Consider the following 21,362-nt stretch of genomic DNA (forward strand, 5'->3'; position numbering starts at 1 on the left):
CTGGACAGCAAGAGGCAAGTCTTACTCATCTTTACACCCCTAGCCTCCCAGAGCCTAGAAGATAGGCGGTAATTGTTTGTTGAAGGTGTGTGTGTTTTGGGGGTTATGTGAGGGTAGAGAAGTGGGAAAAGGAGCATGTATGGAGGAGAAGGCCTCCAATCCCCTTGTCAAAGAGAATATAACTGACACATCCGGTGTGTTACAGCAAAGGTCCTAGTGGGTCTAGAGCATCTTCGGGCCTATTTCTCTAATGTTCTCCAGTAGGAAGAGAAACCAAGGTCTAGGCCTTTCACAGAGTTTCTTGTTTCAGCACTGTATTTGACAGAGGCAATCTCATGTGAGAAGAAAAGGTGACAGTGCAGAATAGGAGAGCTCTGAGCCATAGAGATTTGAATTCTATTGGTAATTTAACTCTGAGCAAATTATTTCATGTCTTTGGGCTTTAGTTTCCTCACAAAGTTGTGGGGATTCAGTAAGATAATTGATGTAAAGAGCCTTGATGAGTATTAAATGGAAGTTACAGGATGTGGCTGCATCTGGCCTGTGTACTCCTGCCCTAGGAGGTATTCTTTTTATACTTCATAGCCATCTGCTTCCTTCAGTGAGAGGAATGGGAGGGAGGCCCAGACAGTGCTCAGGCTGCTAAATTCCCTAGGCCTGGGGCCGGTCCTGGAGTGTGACTGTCAATCAGGCTCTACCTTGAGGTAACACTGACCAGAAAAGAACAAAGGAAACGTTTCTCTGGCTAGCTTCCCAGGGCACCTCCAAAAGCTCCTCTTTGCCCTTTATCCCTCTGTAGCCATCAGTTAGCCACATCATCTCATAACCAGACTCTGACATTTGCTCTTCCTTCACCCAGTCTCTTCCTAGTTTCCAGGGACACTGGAATGTTCTGAAGACAGTGCCAGTTTCATTAACACTTCTTGGTCCTCAGTGCTCCAGACCAGAGGGGTTAATAAGGGGTTAGGCTGAGGCAAACAACACCTTCTTCTGCTCTGCTAGGCTCCAAATAAATACCTGCACCATCTCTGGTTTGCTCACTGGGACTCAGGGGAGGAAGACTGTATCTGGCATTTTGGGGGAAGATGTATTTTTATGGAGATTCAGTAAAGTGGAGGAAACCTGAAGGGGAAAAGCAAGCAGTACTAGTTCCGCTTGGCCAGGGCTGGAAGCAGGTTCCGATAAACACACTGGAAAAGTTCTGGGCTGGAATCAGGTCGGGAAAGATCCTAAAGGGAAGAGTACAAGGGAGGAAAGTAAGTTGGGAAAAAAACCAGTTGAGGTAGAAGGGAATGACAAGTCACATATGAAAAGCTGCACTGTTGGGAAGCTGGGAGGACTCCTGCTGGCCAGGACTTGACCTATGTACCCATCAGGTCTACTTTCACAGCCAAAGGACTGATCACTGTGGGACCAGGGAACAGATCCAAGTTCTCTCACTGACAGTAATAAAAGACTCAGATGAAATGTCCAATTAGTTTCCCAGGTTTTGACTTTGTTGGCTGTGGCTTTTCAGTTGGCTTGAGCAGGAGGTCAAACTTGGCTGCCAGGATTTTTGCCAGAGATAATCTCATTAACTGAGCATGCTGGGTGGGGTGAGTAAAGCCAGAATTGTTAGAAAATGCCTTGTTCTCCTGGTAGTGCTAAAAAAGGGCAGAGGGGCCTACGCTGGGTTACGATAGTCCCATTTTTGGTGTGGAAGACTGCTATGGATGTGGTGACTCTGTGGCATGCAAATGACTCGGATTTGGAGAGGGGACGGCATTGCTTCTGAGGATGAATGTTTTTTCCTGAAATCCCTCCATGGGAGGAAGACTGACTGGGGACTTTGCCATCTCCTGACTCTTTGCTAGTGAGGACCTGAGTTGATGTTTGTCTGGGCCATCCATAGTTAACAGGTCTTGATTGCTGCACTGATGGTTTGGAATTTGCATTCTCAATGTGGCTCAGCCTCAAAGAAAAGTGATAGTGGGGACTTCCCTGGTGGTCCAGTGGGTAAGACTCTACGCTCCCAATGCAGGGGGCCTGGGTTTGATCCCTGGTCAGGGAACTAGATCCCGCATGCATGCCGCAACTAAGAGTTTGCATGCCGCAACCAAGAAGTCTGCATGCCACAACTAAGAAGCTCACATGTGGCACCTATGAGCCTGCATGCTGCAACTAAAGATCCCGCATGCCGCAACGAAGATCCCGCGTGCAGCAACTAAGACCCGGCACAGCCAAAATAAATAAGTAAATAAATATTAAAAAAAAAAAAAAAAAAGAAAAGTGATAGTGGGAACAGGTGACTGGCCAGGAGTACCTGTGGCAGGAAGGCACTGACTACTGTGCTGGAGGCATTGGTCCCTCTAGCATAGAGGACAGAGCAAGAAATGTTGGGGTTCTCCAGTTTAAAGTCCAGATGACTTCCCTGGCCATCTCTCCTTCAGGACCGTTAAGGAGAGGGCATGTAGTTAGAGCCAGAAAGCCCAGGAGACGCTGCAGCCTGTGACCTCCTAGGGGTTTGGCTGGCACATCCCTACGCTCCCTGATGGGAGATGTGCCTCAATACTGGCATTCAGTTGACATTCATGCATTCTGCACACAGAATGAAGAGGGGTCCTTGCAAAGTAAAAGAAAGGAGCACCATTACTTTGCTGGAAGTGGGGAGAAGAACAAGCAAAAACTGTGAGTTTCCAGGTTCCAGCAAATAAGAAAGGAGGGACACCCTAGGGCAGTGGCAAATGGAGTTCACTCATTCAAATATGCCAGTAAAAACAACAAAAGGAAGCAGCTCCTGGCTCCAGGAGGGACTGAAAGAAGAAAAGCACTAGGGGATGTTTCTACTTTTTGCTGAGCAGGAGATAATTTACAAAGACAAAGAGGCAAGAAGGTGGTGGAAGAAACATGGTGTGGGGCCATAAACCCAAACAGAAGAGAACAAAGCAGGAGAGAGAAATGCAATGAGGAGACAGGGGAAAGGATGGGGTAAGAAAGCAGCCCCACAGACCAGCTGAGCAGCTGCTTTTGAAGCTCTGGGGATCCCTTCCAAGGCCTTCCATGGAGTCAGAGAAAAGGCTGGTGTTCTGAATCCTTTTTTTAAGAAACAACCAACAGGCCTCAGATGCTCAAAAAACAAGTTTCTCTGCAAGCCAAGGGTAGGCCTGGGTGAACTGGTATGCTGAGCAGGAGAAAGAGCTAAGACCTGACGTTCCTGAGGAGAGTGAGAGCCATAATATGGAGTCCAAAAATATTTTTCCTATTGGTCCGAGAAAGATGGACTAAAGGGAGAAAAAGGGTATCAATGACCAAATTCTGCTAGACAAGCCAGGAATGGCTTCTTCTTCTGGTCTTTTTGGAGGCTGTCAATAGTTCAGGCTGAAGACCCAGTTTTGTCAGGTACTAGCTATGACCTTGGGTAAATTTCAACTTTTCAAAGTCTCAGTTTCCACTTCACCAGATGGGTCCATAATGAATCCCTACCTTAGATGGCTTTTATGAGAATCCAATAAGACAATGCATGTGAGAACATTTTAAAGCTGTAAACAATAGCTGTAGGCCGGTGGCGCTCTAGGAGGGCAGGGCCATCCATGCCTCCTGTGCTGGAGTCCAAGCTGGTGTCTCAGCCCTCTCACCTAAGCTAATACTCTCAGCTGGCACGGGATCACAGCAGAAAGTACCAATAGCTGGGGCACCGCTGCTGACCAACACTCCTGTTCAAAGGTTCTCTGGTGAGACACTGGGTGGAGTTTGTCTCCTACTAACTGAACTAAAAATGCCAGCCTTCCCTGTAGCTAGGGCATGGGTATAGGATCTAGGCTTGACCTGTTAATGCAGCCACCACAAACCTTGGGCTGGGCCACCACACAAAAAAGTAGGAACCAGAGAGAATCCACCTGCTGGGCGGCTGGAGTAGCACTGCCAACTGTGATAACCAGTGTTCAGCAAGGATGGCAGCAGTGTCCTCACCAGAATGATTTGGAGTGTAAATCTTGGCTGTAACCCATTTTCTAAGCTTGATTCTGCAACTATCTTAGAGCTGTGAGCTACCTACCTTTACAATGAATTCTTTATCAGCTTAAATCAGCCAGAGTTATTAGTTTATGATGTTTATAACAAAGAACGTTATTGGTAAACTAGTGACACCCAGGAAAGGCCTCTTAGAAATGACAATTCTCACACGTAGAAGAAGAAAGCACTTGAAATGTGAGACGAAAGGCAATGAAGAGGAGTGCTGCATCTAGTCTCAAGTGAAGAAAAAGGTTGAAGGGTGGTTTCAGGCCAAGGCCACATCTCCCCAGTTCATTTATCGGTGTTTTATGTGGTTCTTCCATCAGCATAAGTTTAGAAGAAAAGCCAGAAGAGATTTCATGATAATTGCAAACTATCTCACAAATGCCTTTCTTGGAACCCAAACTCTCTGCCCTGAAATGCCCCCAAATTCCCTTTATGGATCCAAAATTCATTCACTCATCTCTCCTCTTCCCACTATCTACGATAAACCAGGACCTGTTCTGAGAGCTAGGGATACATATTGAAATAAGTCAATCCTTGGCCTGAGGATCTCAGTCTAGTAGGGAAGGTAGATTCATAAATAATAGCCATAACTTGTGTATATACTTTAATAAAGGTATTGAAAAAGGAGCAGAGGAGGAAGGAATGCTCATTTTGACTGTGGGGAATCATGGGAAGAGTCAGGGAAGGTTCTATAGAGAAAGCACTTGGGCAGAGTCATCAAGAATTCCAGAGAGAGGGGGCATGTGCAAAGGCATGGAGAGGCACAAGAGCATGGTGTGTATCTGGAGCTGTAAGTCCCCTGGTATGCTCCAGAAGCTGTGTGTACTCCTCACAACATTTAACTGTATTTAATTCTCACAACAATCCTCCAAGATAGGTATTATTGTCTCAATTTTTCTAGTTTCAAAAATCTGAGGCCAAGAAATTAAAAACTTAACCTGGTGCACGTCCAGTGAGTTGCACAGCTGAGATCTGAACCCGGGTCTGTTTGAGTCTAAAGCTCACAAGGGAAGTATACAACTTTAAAAAAGGGAAGGAGAAAAAACTGAAGAAGGCCTCTACTTACTGGGAGAAGGAAAATGATGTGGTTTACACCAATTCAGAATTGGTGGGTTTAGTTCCTTCAGCAACTCCCCTATCCCATCCTATTTTAGGTTTAGGAATAATCTGAAAAGGAATGAGCCATCCTTACTGATCTTGAGCTTTGTCTACTTTTTGGTTAAAAATACCCAGCCAAATTATGGACCATTCAAATTTGACCAGCCCAGCAGGGAAATCCTGATGTCTGCATGTCTCTCAAGCACTATACAGTCTTTCTACAGCTACAGCGCAGAGCTAGCTAACAGTAAAGCTCACAGCGTCATCGCTAAGCAGCTGAGGATGGCTCTGAGAAAATGGCTTCTGAAGAAGCTGCTAACCTTCTTCCAGGCCAAGAATCTATGGGACTCTCTCTCTTAACTATCAGGTCAGATGAGGTAGTCAAGGACTGCAGGAGGCCAGAGCTAGTTCCAGAGCCTTTGTTGGATCACTGGCCCTTCTCTCTTATGCCTAACAGCCACTGTAATGTACTGGTGCCAATCTGGGTCATCAGATCTTTCTGTTATGTTTTCAATTTTTTGGTAGTAAGGCTGCATAAATATATATGAGCTTATCTAACAAGATAAATTCTTAAAAATGGAACTGTAAAGTCAAAGTCAAAAAATTTGACAGTGATGTCAATCCCCTCCTAAGACAGCTTTATCAATTTATGTTCTCACCTGACATGTATGCATATGCTTGCTCCCCAGTTCTCACCAGCACTGAGCATTATCTGTGCTACTGTGATATATAAAAAATGGCACCTGTGATTGTAATTTGGTTTCTGGTTTACCTTTGGCTTCAATCCTCTGGCTGCTTCCAATTAGGCAGTTCTTGATGTCTGCTCCCTTCTCGATTACAGCATTGTTGCAGATGACGCTGCCCTGGATGTTGCTTCTGTAACACAGTAACCAAGTTAGGGAGTGTCCATGGCTCTCATCACTATCCTTGTCACTATGGGTTGGGGGTTCTGGCTCCCCCATATGCTAGGACTAGCTGGCCAGTCCAGTTAATGGCTACAAGCTTATCATTAGAAGACAGAATGGCTCAGCTGGGCCAGGAGAGGGCTGGGCTTTAGAGAAGATCAGAGTTTGTATATGCTCATCATGATATTCCCCCAAAGGCTGAAAAGAGCAACCAGTCTGCCTTCAGTTCTTTAGGCACCCCAGACTGGGAAGTCTAAATTCCATCCAATCTCTCTTCCTTTGGTCTGGGGGTGGAAGCTGGCCCTGGTCCCTGGGCTGATCCACTGCTCCTGTCTCTCATCTGGGAATATATACCAAATTTCACTGGAAGCTCAGATCCCATGAATCTTCCCAGGAGATCAGCTATGGAAACAGTGGGTGCCCCACAGCTCTCATCATAGACCCTGGTTAATCAAAACCATACTCGTTTAGAAAAAAAAGGATGCTTTTTAAACCAACTCCATTCTACATAAAAGATTACTCATAAAAGCCACAGTCTCAAGAGTAGCTCCACTGGCTCTTAGCATTTGAATGTGTTTAAAAAGCATCTTCTTGGCTTCTGAGGACTGGTGGGTGGGGGAAAAGTCCTTTTGAAAATCTTCACTAGCATTTATTGCATACCTACCTCAGGCCAGGTACTGTGCTAAATATTCTATATACATTACAGGAGTGACTTACAAATCCAGCCATTTCATCAGTAAAATCATCTGGGACATTCCTAAATCATTCTGGAAGTACCATTTTTACCTCTGATGTAGTAAAAATAACCAAATTTTACAGATGAGGTAACAGATTAAGTTAAACCATTTACCTAAAACCACGTAACTGCCAAGTAGCAATTTCAAAACTAAGTCTGCCTGACTCCAGAATTCATACATTTAATCATAATGCCATACAAAGAAATTAAGGGGGGACTTCCTTGGTGGTGCAGTGGTTAAGACTCCACACTGCCAATGCAGGGGGCCTGGGTTCGATTCCTGGTCAGGGAACCAGATCCCACATCATGCCGCAACTAAGAGCTTGCATGCCACAACTAAGGAGCCAGCAAGCCACAACTAAGGAGTCCTGGCACAACCAAATAAATAAATAAGGTTTAAAAAAAAAAAAAAAAAAGGAAAGAAAGAAATTAAGGGGAGAAAAGGCTAGAGGAAGCCTGGGACTGCCTAGTTTGTTTTTTTTTTTAATTTATTTTATTTATTTATTTTTGTCTGCATTGAGTCTTCTTTGCTGCGTGCAGGCTTTCTCTAGTTGTGGCGAGCGGAGGCTACTCTTGGTTACAGTGCACAGGCTTCTCATTGCGGTGGCTTCTCTCATTGCGGAGCACAGACTCTAGGCGCACGGGCTTCAGTAGTTGTGGCACACGGGCTCAGTAGTTGTGGCTCACGGGCTCTAGAGCACAGACTCAGAAGTTGTGGCGCACGGGCTTAGTTGCTCTGCGGCATGTGGGATCTTCCTGGACCAGGGCTTGAACCCGTGTCCCCTGCATTGGCAGGCAGATTCTTAACCACTGTGCCACCAGGGAAGCCCTGCCTAGTTGTTTTTTTGAGCCAAGATGGCTCTGTGGAAGGAGCTCTACCCTAACAAGGGAATATTTAATACCCTAAAGAGTCAGAAGTGGGCAGCTGGAGGGAAGAAAGAGGTGAGTAGGAAGGATGTGAGTATCCATTTAAACAAAACAAAACAACTAAAAAAAAATCCTCAAGCAACCCAGGAGGCATGGCGGATGGAAAAGAGGCCATTCCAAGGACTAAAACTATCATGCACAGGCCATTAAAAAAAAAAGATTCTTCCGTGGGACTCCCCTGGTGGTCCAGTGGTAAAGAATCCACCTTCCAATGCAGGGGACGCCGGTTCAATCCCTGGTCGGGGAACTAAGATCCCACATGCCGGGCTTCCCTGGTGGCGCAGTGGTTGAGAATCTGCCTGCTAATGCAGGGGACACGGGTTCGAGCCCTGGTCTGGGAAGATCCCACATGCCACGGAGCAGCTGGACCCGTGAGCCACAACTACTGAGCCTGCGCGTCTGGAGCCTGTGCCCCGCAACGGGAGGGGCCGCGATAGTGAAAAGGCCCGCGCACCGCAATGAAGAGCGGTCCCCGCACCGCGATGAAGAGTGGCCCCCGCTTGCCGCAACTAGAGAAAGCCCTCGCACGAACCGAAGACCCAAACACAAACAAAAATAAAATAAATAAATAATAAAGTAGCTATTAAAAAAAAAAAAAATCATCCCCTTGAAAAATAGTCTTTAAAAAAAAAAAAAAAAAAAAAAAACGGAAGCATCATCAAAAAAAAAAAAAAAAAAAAAAAAAAAAAAAAAAAAAGATCCCACATGCCGCGGGGCAACTAAGCACGTGCACCACAACTACTGAGCCTGCGTGAGTCAACTAGAGAGCCGCGTGCCGCAAACTACACAGCCCATGCGCTCTGGAGCCCACGCACCACAACTAGAGAGAGAAAACGCGCACGCCACAACTAGGGAGAAGCCCACAAGCCGCAACGAAAGATCCCATGTACCGCAACTAAGATCCGACGACGCAGCCAAAAAATAAATAAAATAAAATAAATATTAAAAAGAAAAAGATTCTTCCCAAATGCCAAAACTTTAGTAAACTGCCAAAAAGGAATTTTAGCACTTTATGGCATTCCAGAGCCTTTTTTATCTCTATTCTTCTAGAAGGTTAAAGCTTGTTGGAAAGCAGCAAAAGGCCAAAGCCACAGCACCTCTGTGGTGTGGGCTAGAGATGGGTAGAAACAGTTTTAGGTTTTTTTTGGCTGCACCATGCGGCATGTGGGATCCCAGTTCCCCGACCAGGGATCGAACCCATGCCCCCTGCAGTGGAAGTGTGGAGTCTCAACCACTGGACCACCAGGGAAGTCCTAGTATTAGTTTGTTTTTTGGCTCAGACTCAGGATACACTCAGTGGGTGGGCATTAGGGGACCTTCCAGCACTTTCCAATTTGCCCTCTGCCTGAGGAAAAGCAGTCCAGTCAGTGGTTAGGGTGACTCCTGCTCCTAGGGGAAAATTCACCCCAAGAGAAGAGTAAGGAAGTATAGAAAGCCTCAGACACAGAGGCTTCTGAGACATAGCAGGCTTACAACTGGCTACAAGTTTGTCACTGAAAAGTCTCATTTCTTTTTTCAAAGTGGGAGAAAGGGGATGCTTCCTACTCAGTAGTTTAAGAGTAGTAGCATGCTCTGGAGTTAGGCTAGGGGTAAACATAGTCAGCAAACAAGAAACCGCCAACAGGAACTCCAGCAGCCATAATTAGACAGTACTAAATGGCTATTTTGGAATCTGGGACACAAGTGGGAACCATTTCTGGAAGGAAGAATCTGGAATGACTGAGGTCAAATTTCTACACCAATGGATAGCCTGGGTTCTCCTTATGTTTAACAGGTCTGATTAAGGTCTCAGGAACCTCCCATATTGCTTTATTGCTTGTCTCATCCAGTTTGTGTGTAACTCCCTCTGAGACAAATAAACCACCACTAGCGAGTCTACAGATGTGATAGGGAAAAAGTGGGTTGATTGATGGGAAGCTGGGGGCTCTTCTGAAGCTCTTGTTCAGTGAATCTGTGAAAGGCTTTGAGACGACAAAATGCTTAGTGAGTGTGAAATCTTTTCTACCACTTGTTTCTCAACTGTTTCCCATGATCACTGTTGCAGTCACAAGTCACCTAGCAAGGCTGAGGTTCTTTGGAAAAATTTTAAGACAATTTAGCTTTCCTCTTGTCCAGAAAGAACTCCAAGGTTAAGGACTTTACAGGTAGTATGTGTGTTTGCTCAGGCTGGAGGGGAAGGACAGACACTACCATATCAAACAAGCCCCCCTCCAGGTCGCCAATCCACAGTAAAGACTTTGCCTTTTCTCCTCAGTGCTTAAAGCAGGAGGGGAGGTACTTCCTATACAGCTCATGAAAAGACCTGGCCCCAGTGCCAGAACTACAGTTTCTGAAACCTACTTTTAACTCTCAGCTTGGTACTAAGGACTCTGCTGTGCCGATGCCTGGCTGTGTTCTCTAACAAGCTGCTCAGAGATGTCTAAGATTAATGGGCTTTTGGTCCTCACTTCTTGGTGGTGTCAAATTTTAAGCAAAGCTGCAGGCCTTGAGAAATTACCCCGTGAACCCTAATGCTTCAGTGGAGAGGTGGCCATGAGAAAAACAGAGGCTTATTGTAAGATCACTGCCAAGATACCATAACATATGACAGGAGGAAGAAACCCTCACCTGGGAAGCAGGAGTGCCTCCAAATTCTCATTCCTCCTCTGGCTTTAGTTAGGGCTTTCTTCAGTTTATTCCAAGAGAGAAGGGAACTCACATAAATCTAATGTCTAGTACAGCTCAGTCACTACACAAAGCGCTTTATATTCGTTATGTAACTTAATCCTTTTAGCAAACCCGCAGGAATGGTGGTATTTATTCTAATTTTTACAGAGAAAAGTGGGGCTCACAGAAGTTAAGCAATGTGCCCAAGCCTACACAGTGGTAAGTGACTCTCCACGGTGCCACGGGCTTCTGCCTCAGCTGCTAACTGGCAGTGTGTGGTAAAGAGCCATGAAACTTCTTAGTTAACTCTGAGGACAGGCAGGTTCTTCTCTGGGGATTAGCTGGCAGGCTTTCTAAACTTACTCATAACCTTGGGGGAGAAAAGAGTAAGGAACTGGAGATACACGTAGCTTTTTTAGGCATGTGACTGAAGGTCTGCTTTAGGCCAACCCACTGCTTCAGCCCAAAGATTATGGCTGAGTTGCCCGTATCTCTCCAGATGCCAGAGGCTCCTAATTTTGGCCCAAGAGGCCCTGGTCCAGGTGTTCCTCTAGATGAAGAACATGTATTATTTTTAATGAGATATTTCAGGCATATGGAAAAGTCCAGAGAATATAGAGAACACCTGTGTACCCACCAAAAAACAATACAAAAATAAAGTATTTTTCTTTATTTCACATTTCCCTCCTTCTCCTCCCAGAGGTAACTACTATTTGACTCTGGTATTTATTGATCTTAAGCATTTTTACTACATATACTAGTAGACAATATATAGTATTCTTTTGCAAAGTTTAAAAACTTTATATAAATGCTATCATTCTCTATGTATCCTTCTGCAACTTGCTTTTTTCTCCTTCAGCATCATATTTGTGAGATTTATCCAGGTTAATTCATGTAACGAGATACAATACTTGAAGAAACATCTCACTTTCTTCCTGCCTCTGGTCACTCTTGCTCTTGGGTCCTCTAGATTAAAATGTACTGACTCCAGTGAGCAGGCTGAACATTTCTTCCTTTTAGTTCTATGTGCCTCCCTTTACTGTATAAAGGTTTAGTAGTGAAAAATGTCTTCCTCCTCAGAAATCTAATTATATTCCCTAAGCAGAGGCTAAGAAAAAGGGCTCAGGGGGAATAAAAGTAAAGATGTAACAATATTATTTTTAAAAATTTATTATTATTATTTTTGGCTATGCTGCGTGCGGCTTGCGGGATCTTAGTTACCCGACCAGGGATTGAACCCAGGCCCACGGCACTGGAAGTGTGGAGTCCTAACCACTGGACAGCCAGGGAATTCCCAGGATGTAACAATCTTAAAAGAAATAAGCTGTAGTAGTCTAAGAAGATGGGCTTAGTGCAAATGGTTCCAAGTAGGGAATGAATCAAAAGTCTGAAGGAGCCCCTTAAGTCCAGGAGATCTTGCCAAAATTTTATAATTTGGTTTTTTGAAAAGTGTGACTGGAGAAACATGGACAGAATTCTTTGAACAATTATGATCTTTTTTCAACTCTAACTGCCACAGACTTAATTTTATGTTTAAGGAAGTTCACTTTTATACTCAACCTACCCATTTGTCAGTATTTTGTTTCATTACTTACTTGGCTATATTATGTCTTTGAGTACAGATTTCCAGAGGGTTCATGGGTGACAAGTCTCCTGAGCCTTGGAGTATTTCTGATGATTTTATATTTCAACCATACAGGATTCTTAGGTCACAATAGTTTTCCTTCCAAATTTTCTAAATGTTGTTTCACTGTCTTCTGGCCTTAAATGTTGTCACAGAAAAGTATGAGGCCAGCCTGGTTTTCTCCCTTCTATGTGCCTTGATGTTTTTTTCTTTCAGTTCTATGTGCTGCAACTAAGACCCACCGCAGCCAAAAAAAAAATACAGTATTGGGAGTTAAGGGATACAAAGACATATGAGAAGTATTTCTGTATTTAAGGAATTTACAGTCTAGTTGAGGAAAAAAGAAAGATGCAGTAAGTGTCACATGAGCATAAGTAAAGTGATGGGCGCACAGGGAACAGAGAGGTGGGAGAGATAATTTCTGGCTAGGAAAATTCAAGAAAACTGCATGAAGCAGTTAGAATACATATTGGACCTTGGAAGATGGGTAGGATTTCTACAGGTAAAGATCTCTAAAGAGAGGCAATTCAGGCACAGTGAATGTCAGGGATAAAGGGGAGTGGAAAAGTAAGGGGCTCAGTGGGCAGGGCAGTGAGTTGAATGTCGGTAAAGAGGACACTCAGGGTAACAATGAGAAGCAGCAGTACTGTATCTTGCTTGGCTTTGAGGGCTGCACTTGCTGCCTGCAGAAAGCACGGAAAATCCAGGTGAAATCCTGGTTCCCCAGCCTGCCTGCATGTGAAGGTGCTACCCTAGACTGCTGCTTGGGTCATTCACCTTGGACTAGGAGGAAATGCAGGAGATGTTAATCAGGACCAGAGGACCAAAGATGCAGAACACAGGATTGACACTGAAGCCTCAACAATGAAGTTTTCACTACACTTTGGATTGCTGAACATCAGCTGTCATATAAATTGGAAGTGGTAGAAAATCAGAAAGACAGGCAGGAGGCTTCTCTGCATAGTCTTGCCCACACCTTCCCCAAGGCGGTCCTATTAGCATCCTTTAAGTCCTGAGGACCTTGGGCGGGTGTCCAAGCCACTGTCCAGAAAGTCTTAGCAGCTCACCAATGCTGGCAGAGACAAGCAGACTAAGAATATGAGAAACTCCTTTCTAGACAAATTCATGCTCCTACTGTGCCATTTAGTCCAGATGTAATAGCATCAGGGTAATCAAGTCTCACATGACTGCAATTTAATCACCTTTCCTAACTTTACTATAAGTAATTAAAACTAAATGACCCGGGGCTTCCCTGGTGGCGCAGTGGTTAAGAATCCTCCTGCCAATGCAGGAGACACAGGTTCAAGACCTGGTCCGGGAAGACCCCACATGCCACGGAGCAACTAAGCCCGTGAGCCATAACTACTGAGCCTGTGTGCCACAACTACTGAAGCCCACACGCCTAGAGTCCGTGCTCGCAACAAGAGAAGCCACCACAACAAGAAGCCTGCGCACCATAATGAGAGTAGCCCCCGCTCTCCACAACCAGAGAAAAGCCCGCGCGCAGCAATGAAGACCCAACACAGCCAAAACTAAAATTAAAAAAAAAAAAATTAAAAAACAAAACAAAACAAAACTAAATGACCCAAAAATAATGGGAAAATTTTCATATGGGATGCAAGATGTCTCATCTTATCACCAGGGGCTAACCTGCAGGTTTGGGTAGTCTCTAATGGCCTTCCTAGTCATTAGTCCCATGTGGGCTGCCTATAGCTTCACCTAAACTTTTTTAGTTGGAAAAATAGCAGCAGCCACCATCTAAACCTTTACTGTTTCCCCAGCTAGAAATCTTATTAGGCTATCCAAGATTATACCTCCCCCAAAACAGCAATTGACTCTGGGATATTATGCTAGGTCTTTCTATGAACTTCTCTCATATAAATAAGCTGGAGTTCCTTACAGAGCCTTAGTTTCCTTACCAAGTCTGTTCATGTCAATTCAGGACACTAACAGTGGGCTTTAGGAGCTGCTCCTTTGTCTGCCCACCCACAGGAGGGGAGGGAGAGGTTACCAATTAGAGCAAACAAGAGTTATGGTACTGTTTTCCTTGGAAGGTCTGAGGCAAGATGAGACAGAGTGGAAGTTACAAAGCCTCATGAGCTACTCTAGAACCAGGTGATCAAATGGATAAAGGCAAGTGTAGTTCTGGTTTTTAAGAGAATGGTGACATCTGTCAGTCTTACGTAGGAATCTGGAATGGGATATGGATATGCACAGGAACAATAAGAAAAAAGTCTGGATTGCCACGATTTATTCATTGTAAAAATGCAGAAATTGAGCTGGATGATTTCAAAGGCCCCATCTCACTCTAACATTCCAGGACCCAGTGTTGGAGCTAGATCATGAGAAACATGAGAAACTCTGAAGTTGAAACTTTATTCTAAAACTGAATCAAGAAGAAATAGATAACTTGAACAGACCAATCACTAGAAATGAAATAGAATCTGTAATAAAAAAAGGCTCCCTAAAAACAAAAGTCCAGGACCAGATGGCTTCACTGGGGAATTCTACCAAATGTACAGAGCAGAACTTACACCGATCCTACTCAACTTCTTCCAAAAGACTGAAACTTTATTCTAAAGGTAATGGGGATTCTTCAAAAGTTTTTGAATAGAACATGGATATGATCAGAGATATTCTTTAGGATGACAACACTGGCAACATGTCACCTCTCTGATGAGATAAAGTAGTGAAGAAGAAGATGATGATGATAACAGCTAACATTCTTTGTGCCAAGCACTGTTCTCAGTGCTTTAGGTCTATTAACTCACTTAGTATTCCCAATAAACCTATGAGGCAACCCAGTTTTTACCCTATTTTATAATGAGAAAATCGGGCTCAAAGAGGTAAAGTCAATCCCCTAAATGACTAGTAAGTGACAGACTCAGGATTCAGTCTGGCAGTCTGACCCCAAAGCTCATGCTCTAATCCACAGGACCAATGCTGGAAGGGTGGATTTGGAAGAGAAAGAAAAATGGAGACAGGAAAATAAGTTAGAGAACACAGTGATTCAGGAAGCGGTCTCTGGGTCTGACCTCTTTTCCGAACCTCTGCTCACAAACTGGCTACCAGATACCTCCACACACCTGGATGTCCTACAGGTACTTCCAATCTCATGTGCCCCACACAAGCCTTATCTCCCCACAAATCTGCTCCTCCCTCACCCTTCCTCATCTCAGTGAGTACACCATCATCTACCATTTTCCCAACTAGAAACCTGGGCTTCACCGCCAACTGTCCTCTCCCTTTGCCCTTACATTCCTTCCTTGCTCGTTCCTTGTCAGTCTCCTTAGATTCCTTTTCTTATGTCTAAAATTACTGACTTTCTCCAAGGTTCTGTCTTGGTTTCTTTTCTTTCAATGTCACACACTGTTCCTGGGTGGTCTCAGCTGTATCCATGGATTCGGTTACCACCTCCATGCCCACCGCCCCCAATCTGTAGTTCAAGCACAGGCTTCTTTCCCGAACTCCAGTCCTATATAGCAAGTGCTGCACGTCAGGCCGCCTGCCACGAGCTCAACTTGTCACAGATGGAACGTGTCATTTCTCTGCTTCCCACCCTGCAAATCTTGCTCCTTCTCCACTGATTTCTATCTTAGTGACTGGCACACCAGAAACTTTATTGCTCCAGCAAGAAATCTAAGAATTTTCCTTAATTTCTCTTTCACCTCACATATCCAGGCAGTCATCATGCTTTACAGTTTTCACCACCCTGTTACTTATCCTCTCCATCTCCACTGCTATTGCGTTAGTTAAGGACCTCTTCCATTTTACCAGGATTATTTCAGTAGTCTTCCTGCCTCCGTATTTACCCTCTACAGATCATCCTTCTCACCACAGCCAAAATGATCTTCATAAAATGGGAATTTAATCATGCTATTCCTTTTCTTTAAACTCTTAAATTACCACTACCCATTAAACTCCTTAGAGGATAGTCCATGATTTGGCTTTTGTCCATCTATATGGCCTTGTCTTCTGTCATATCCATTTCTTTCTGAATTCTATATTGTGGTCATGATGAATCGTTTACCATTCTTTCACATAACAAATATTTATTGAGTTCCTGTAGGCCTTCAGGATATAACAGTGAAACAGAAAGATAAGGTACTTACATTCTCAAACTAACATCTTCTTGTGATAGACAGGTAAACAAGATAAGGCCAGACAGTGATAATGTTATAATGAAGAAAATAAGATGTAACAGGGAGCGCTGGGACAGGTTTCTTCTGAGAGGGTAGTCAGCAGAGCCTCTTTTTAAGTGGTGAAATCTGAGCTAACATCAAAATGAGGAGCTGTTTCTGAAATAAGATATGCTCTCTCACACTTCAGATTCTTGATGTATCTAGAACATTCCTTTCTCCAGCCTGGGGGGCTCTACTCATTTTTCAAGATTCAGTTCAAGGGTCATTTCCTTAATTAAGTCTTCTCTGACCCTTTCCTCTTCTGTGACCATACAGATTTCTATCACAGCACTTGTAACTTCTTGTTGCATATAGCTTATGAGTTCCTTGAGGGAAGAGATTGAGCCTTATGTAGTTTTCCGTCTTCAGTTGCCTACTACATTCTTCAGCATAGAGTGAGTCCTTAAGTGTTTGATGAAAGGGTGAAATACTTGAGACAGGTTTCTATATCAGTGCTGTGCTGGAGCCAGCCCGTCCTGCTTGGGAGAGCTGACTCGTAGCGTCTCTTCCCAAATCAGTGTTCACTGATATCACTGGTCATAGGGGGAAACTTCATATCATGGGAATTGGCAAATGCTACAAATCAGGCCACTTATTTTTTGCTTTGGAGAACTGGTTGTTAACAATTTATCAGCACACCACTGGTAGCAGTGTACCAGAAAAATTTCTGGCTTTTTTTTTTTTTTTGCAGTTAAAGTTATACATGCTTGAAGTTTAAAGCAAATTGTTCTGACGGTTTTATTACGAAAAATAGTAGTCCCCTGTTCCCTCAACTCATTTCCTTCTTCCCAGAGACAACTCTTTGACTTCTTTTTGCTGAGTATTTCAGTATTTACTTCCATGTCTATAGATAATAACATGCTTATATTACATCTTAATTTTTCAGTTTTAAGCATTGTCAGTAGACTTCCCACAATGGAAGATGAGGATTTAGCTTTCCTTTCTCCCCACCACTGCTCCCTTTTCCCCTTCCTACCCTCATCCTTTCAATATAGCTATAGCATAATTTTGGTCAATGCTCAGTGTTTATTATGACTATGTTAATTCTATTTCATAGTTGAGCCACATAGCAAACTCTGATGCCTTCTCCTTTCTTGTACAACTTTTTTTAAAAACAGAGTTAATAACTGTTGTGTTTTTGTTAGTGTTCTATGTTATTACTAATTCAAACCTAACTTTTAGCCACTTGTCTAAATTTTTCAAGATGTTTATATATATCTGGCATTTTATCAGTTTCATCTTCCTAAATAAGTGTTTCCTGGATTCCACTCCGGACTAACTGCTCCCTTTATGCTTCATGCATAGCAGTCATCTTTGGATCTGCCTTCACCATCACCCCATGGATTCTTTTTGCCTTATTCTGAGTTGGATGTCTTGTTTCTCATCTATCTCCTTTTGGTTTACTTTTCATTTTGGTGGGACACACCTTTTCATGTCTGAAAATGTCTTTATTCTACTGTCACACTTCATTAACACTTACCTTCAGTACAGAATTCTAGGTTGAAATTAATTTTCCTTCAGAATTTTGAAGGCATTGTTCTATTATCTTCTAGCTTTCATTGCTGCTACTGGTAAGTCCAAAGCCATTCCAGTTCCTGATTAGTTGTATATGACCTATTATTTTCTCTTTGTAAGTTGGTAGCATGCTTTGTCTCTGATGTTCTGAAGTTTCACAATGATGTGGGTTCATTTTTACCATTGGGCTGGACCCTTAGTAGGCCCTTTCATTCTGTAAATTCGTATCTTTCAGTTCTGGGACATTTTCTTTTCTTTTTTAAATTTTATTTATTTATTTTTGGCTGCATTGGGTCTTCATTGCTGTGCGGTGGCTTCTCTAGTTGTGGACCACGGGCTCTAGGTGCGCGGGCTTCAGTAGTTGTGGCATGTGGGCTCAGTAGTTGTGGCTCACGGTTTCTAGAATGCAGGTTCAGTAGTTGTGGCGCACAGGCTTAGTTGCTCCGCGGCATGTGGGATCTTCCCGGACCAGGGCTCGAACCTGTGTCCCCTGCGTTGGCAGGCAGATTCTTAATCACTGCGCCACAGGGAAGCCCTGGGATATTTTCTTATATTATTTCTTAAACAATTTCCTTCTCTGATTTCTCAGCTCTCTTTTTATGGAACTCCTATTCAGATGTTAGACATCCTGGACTAGTCCTCTAATTTTCTATCATTTCTCTTCTATGTTCCATCTCTTTATCTTTTTGTTCTACTTTTTGTGAAATTTCAAATTTATCTTCCAATTCTTTTACTGAGGTTTTCCTTTTTGTTATCATATTTTAAATTTCCTAGAGTTTGTTTTTTGTTCTTTGAAATGACAGGTTGTTTGAAAGCATCTTTCTCTCCCTGCAGAGTCCCTATCTCTTTTTAAGTTGCTTTTTTCTATCTGTTTGATTTGGTCTCTATCTTTCATGATAGAGGCTTTCTTTAGATCTCTGGTAATCTTTGATTATCTCTTCATATTTAGGAAAGGATTCTAAAACAGCACATGAATGGAATTTGCCATCCATAATTTTCACCAAAGGGTGATTTGACTGGGCCGTTAGAAATCTCTCATGTAAATAAATTCAGGTTCTTCTTCTTGGGCTGGTCAAATTCACCGGAAAAGATTCTTTCAAACTCCTGACAGAAGGTTATAGGCCTCTTTGCCAGGGTTCTGGGAGTCATCAGGAAGTAGGCTTAGGGGAGGACAGGTCTTGGTGGTCAATATCCCCAATGGTCTCCAACTTTCCTGGTTTTTTATTATGGTACTTTTCACTTCCACACTGTCTACTGTCTTCCATCAGCCACTCTTCCTAAAGAGCAAAGGCTTGGGCTTCCCTGGTGGCGCAGTGGTTCAGAATCTGCCTGCCAATGCAGGGGACACGGGTTCGAGCCCTGGTCTGGGAAGATCCCACATGCCACGGAGCAACTGGGCCTGTGCGCCACAACTGCTGAGCCTATGCGTCTGGAGCCTGTGCTCCGCAACAAGAGAGGCCGCGATAGTGAGAGGCCTGCGCACCGCGATGAAGAGTGGCCCCTGCTTGCTGCAACTAGAGAAAGCCCTCGCACAGAAACGAAAACCCAAACCAGCCAAAAATAAAATAACTAAATAAATAAATTAAAAAAAAAAAAAAAAAGAGCAAAGGCTTAACCTTTAGTTCTATCCCTATGTACTGCCTCTCACCAAAATGCTTCACTTAATCCCTCAAGGGCAGCTGTGAGAGGTAGTTCAGCTTTTACTGGCCTCAGTCTTCCCCTATCCTTCTCTCCTATCAGTCCCCGGACAGAGAAATCAACAGATGTCAGAGCTAGAATCTATCTCAGACTGATCTAGCCTAGTGGTGTTTTATGTTTTTTGTTTTGGCTGTGCTGCACAGCTTGTAGGATCTTAGTTCCCTGACCAGGAATTGAACCTGGGCCCTGGGAGCAAAAGCACGGAGTCCTAACCACTGGACCACCAGGGAATTCCCTAGTCTAGCGGTTTTTAAAATTTGTTTTATAGATCAGTTTTCACATTCTATAGGAAGGATAAGTGCCCCTTCCCCACTATATTCCAAACAACTGTGCTTTTACCAGTTTTAACTAATGAGTTTCTGCTTAAGATTTATCTTAAGAAAAAGTTTCCTTTCTAAAAAGTCTGAAAACCATTGGTAATATCTTTCCTCTCTTCCACCACTAATGTTTGCATTTTATACAAGGAAAAAACCTGAGGTCCATACAGAGGAAGAATCTTATTAAGCATCATTCAAGTCTTACTCCAAGTTCAGGCTGTTCATAAACTAAGATTTTAGGGCATTCTAAAGCAACTTAAAATGGGGAAAAAAAAATGGGGAAAGATTCTCTATAACTTGTAACAGAGAAGCTCTCCCTCAAAAATGGAAAGTGGCTTATATGTCCATTCCTCCTAGGCCTCTGCTTTCTTCAGGGCTGCTGTGGGATACTGAGGTAGGGGAAGGTGACCCTTAGACAGTGGTACAGTGTCATTCCAGTCCTGCCAGTGGCTCACTACTGTGGCCATCCCATCAAGTAGAATATCAAAGCAAGAGAAGGCAGCTTCTCCCAGGACTACAATTGTCATAAGTATGAGAAGACTGACAGAAATGCTTTCAGAGACCATATTAAGTATTATGGAGCCAAAACCAAGGCCTAGGCACTATTCCTTCTTTCATCCTTTCCCCTTTCTTCCTCTCCCCAAGCTGACCCCTTTCCTAGGCTGGATTGGCCTCCAAAGCCTCCCAGAGATACCAGGGGCCTTGCCTCAAGTGGGTACAAGGGGAAACATACCCTTCCTCCACGGTAACTGAGTTCATGAGAAGGCAACTGGTGACAGTCACTCTATCCCTTATGACACAGGATGAACCAATGACTGAGTGCTTAATGGATGACTTCTCTCCAACCTGTGTATCTGGCCCAATGAGGCTGTCAACTCCAACCTGCAAAAGGCAAATATAAATATAAAAATTGTCCACCCATCTCAACCAACTGCAAACCAACCCTCCAGATCCCTTGAGCTGGGTCTAATGGGATGTTTCTCTAGAGACACTTTAGCAAGAGGGATCATCATCAGTATTTCTCAGGGCCACAAGGTCATATAATATCTCTGAGACCAACTCAAACTTACACACTCATGCACTTGTGTATATATATGTGCTCTCCTGAAGACAGTGCTCAAATCAGGGTAAGAAGAGGGATAATGATGGAAAGCTCCTGTGTCTGAGTCCAAAGACTATATAATGGACCTTCCTTACAGGGTTTGTGTGGCTGGGCTCAGCACCTGTCCAGGCAATCTTCTTGAGTGCTTGGGCTGGAAGGTAAGATTTTATAACCAGAACTCAGTTTGGGATTTCCCTGGGGCCAATGAGGTTCAGGGCTTGACCTGAGAAGCTGGTTTGGGAGAAGCCCCAAACCAGCTTCTCAAGGACAAGCCTCAGTGCACCCAGACACTGTCCCATAACTGCCCTGTCCAAGCCAGCACTTACCAGGTGTTTGCTGACAATCTGGGCTGATGAATGGACCAGTGATTCTTCCGGACAGATAACGGGTAGCAATTTGGACACCTTGAGGAAAGAGGTTTGGTCACTAAAGACAAACCAGAAAACACCTGAAAGCACCTTAAGTAGAACCCTGTGTCCAGCAGAGATGTGGGGAGTTTTCAGCCATAGCTTCCTGTCTGTATGAGGCAGGCTGATGCATTTCCCCTAGGACAGGGATTGTATACACAGCAGCTTCTAGATAATCTTATCCTTAGTTTCCTAGCTGAGAGTCCCCTC

General features: G+C 43.8%; 1 protein-coding gene across 2 annotated transcripts in view; it reads right to left on the reverse strand.

The window, feature by feature from the left end:
• EIF2B3 (eukaryotic translation initiation factor 2B subunit gamma) overlaps positions 1-21,362 on the reverse strand; it is a 153,745-nt gene that overhangs the window by 2,261 nt on the left and 130,122 nt on the right. For both annotated transcript variants that reach the window (XM_059897914.1, XM_059897904.1), the window contains 3 exons: positions 21,072-21,149; positions 20,377-20,525; positions 5,867-5,970 (listed from right to left, as the gene is read on the reverse strand). In XM_059897914.1, the coding sequence (XP_059753897.1) occupies positions 5,867-5,970; positions 20,377-20,525; positions 21,072-21,149 (331 nt within the window). The remainder of the gene's footprint in view (positions 1-5,866; positions 5,971-20,376; positions 20,526-21,071; positions 21,150-21,362) is intronic.

The sequence above is a fragment of the Balaenoptera ricei genome, chromosome 1 (assembly GCF_028023285.1).
Source record: "Balaenoptera ricei isolate mBalRic1 chromosome 1, mBalRic1.hap2, whole genome shotgun sequence".
NCBI lineage: Eukaryota > Metazoa > Chordata > Mammalia > Artiodactyla > Balaenopteridae > Balaenoptera > Balaenoptera ricei.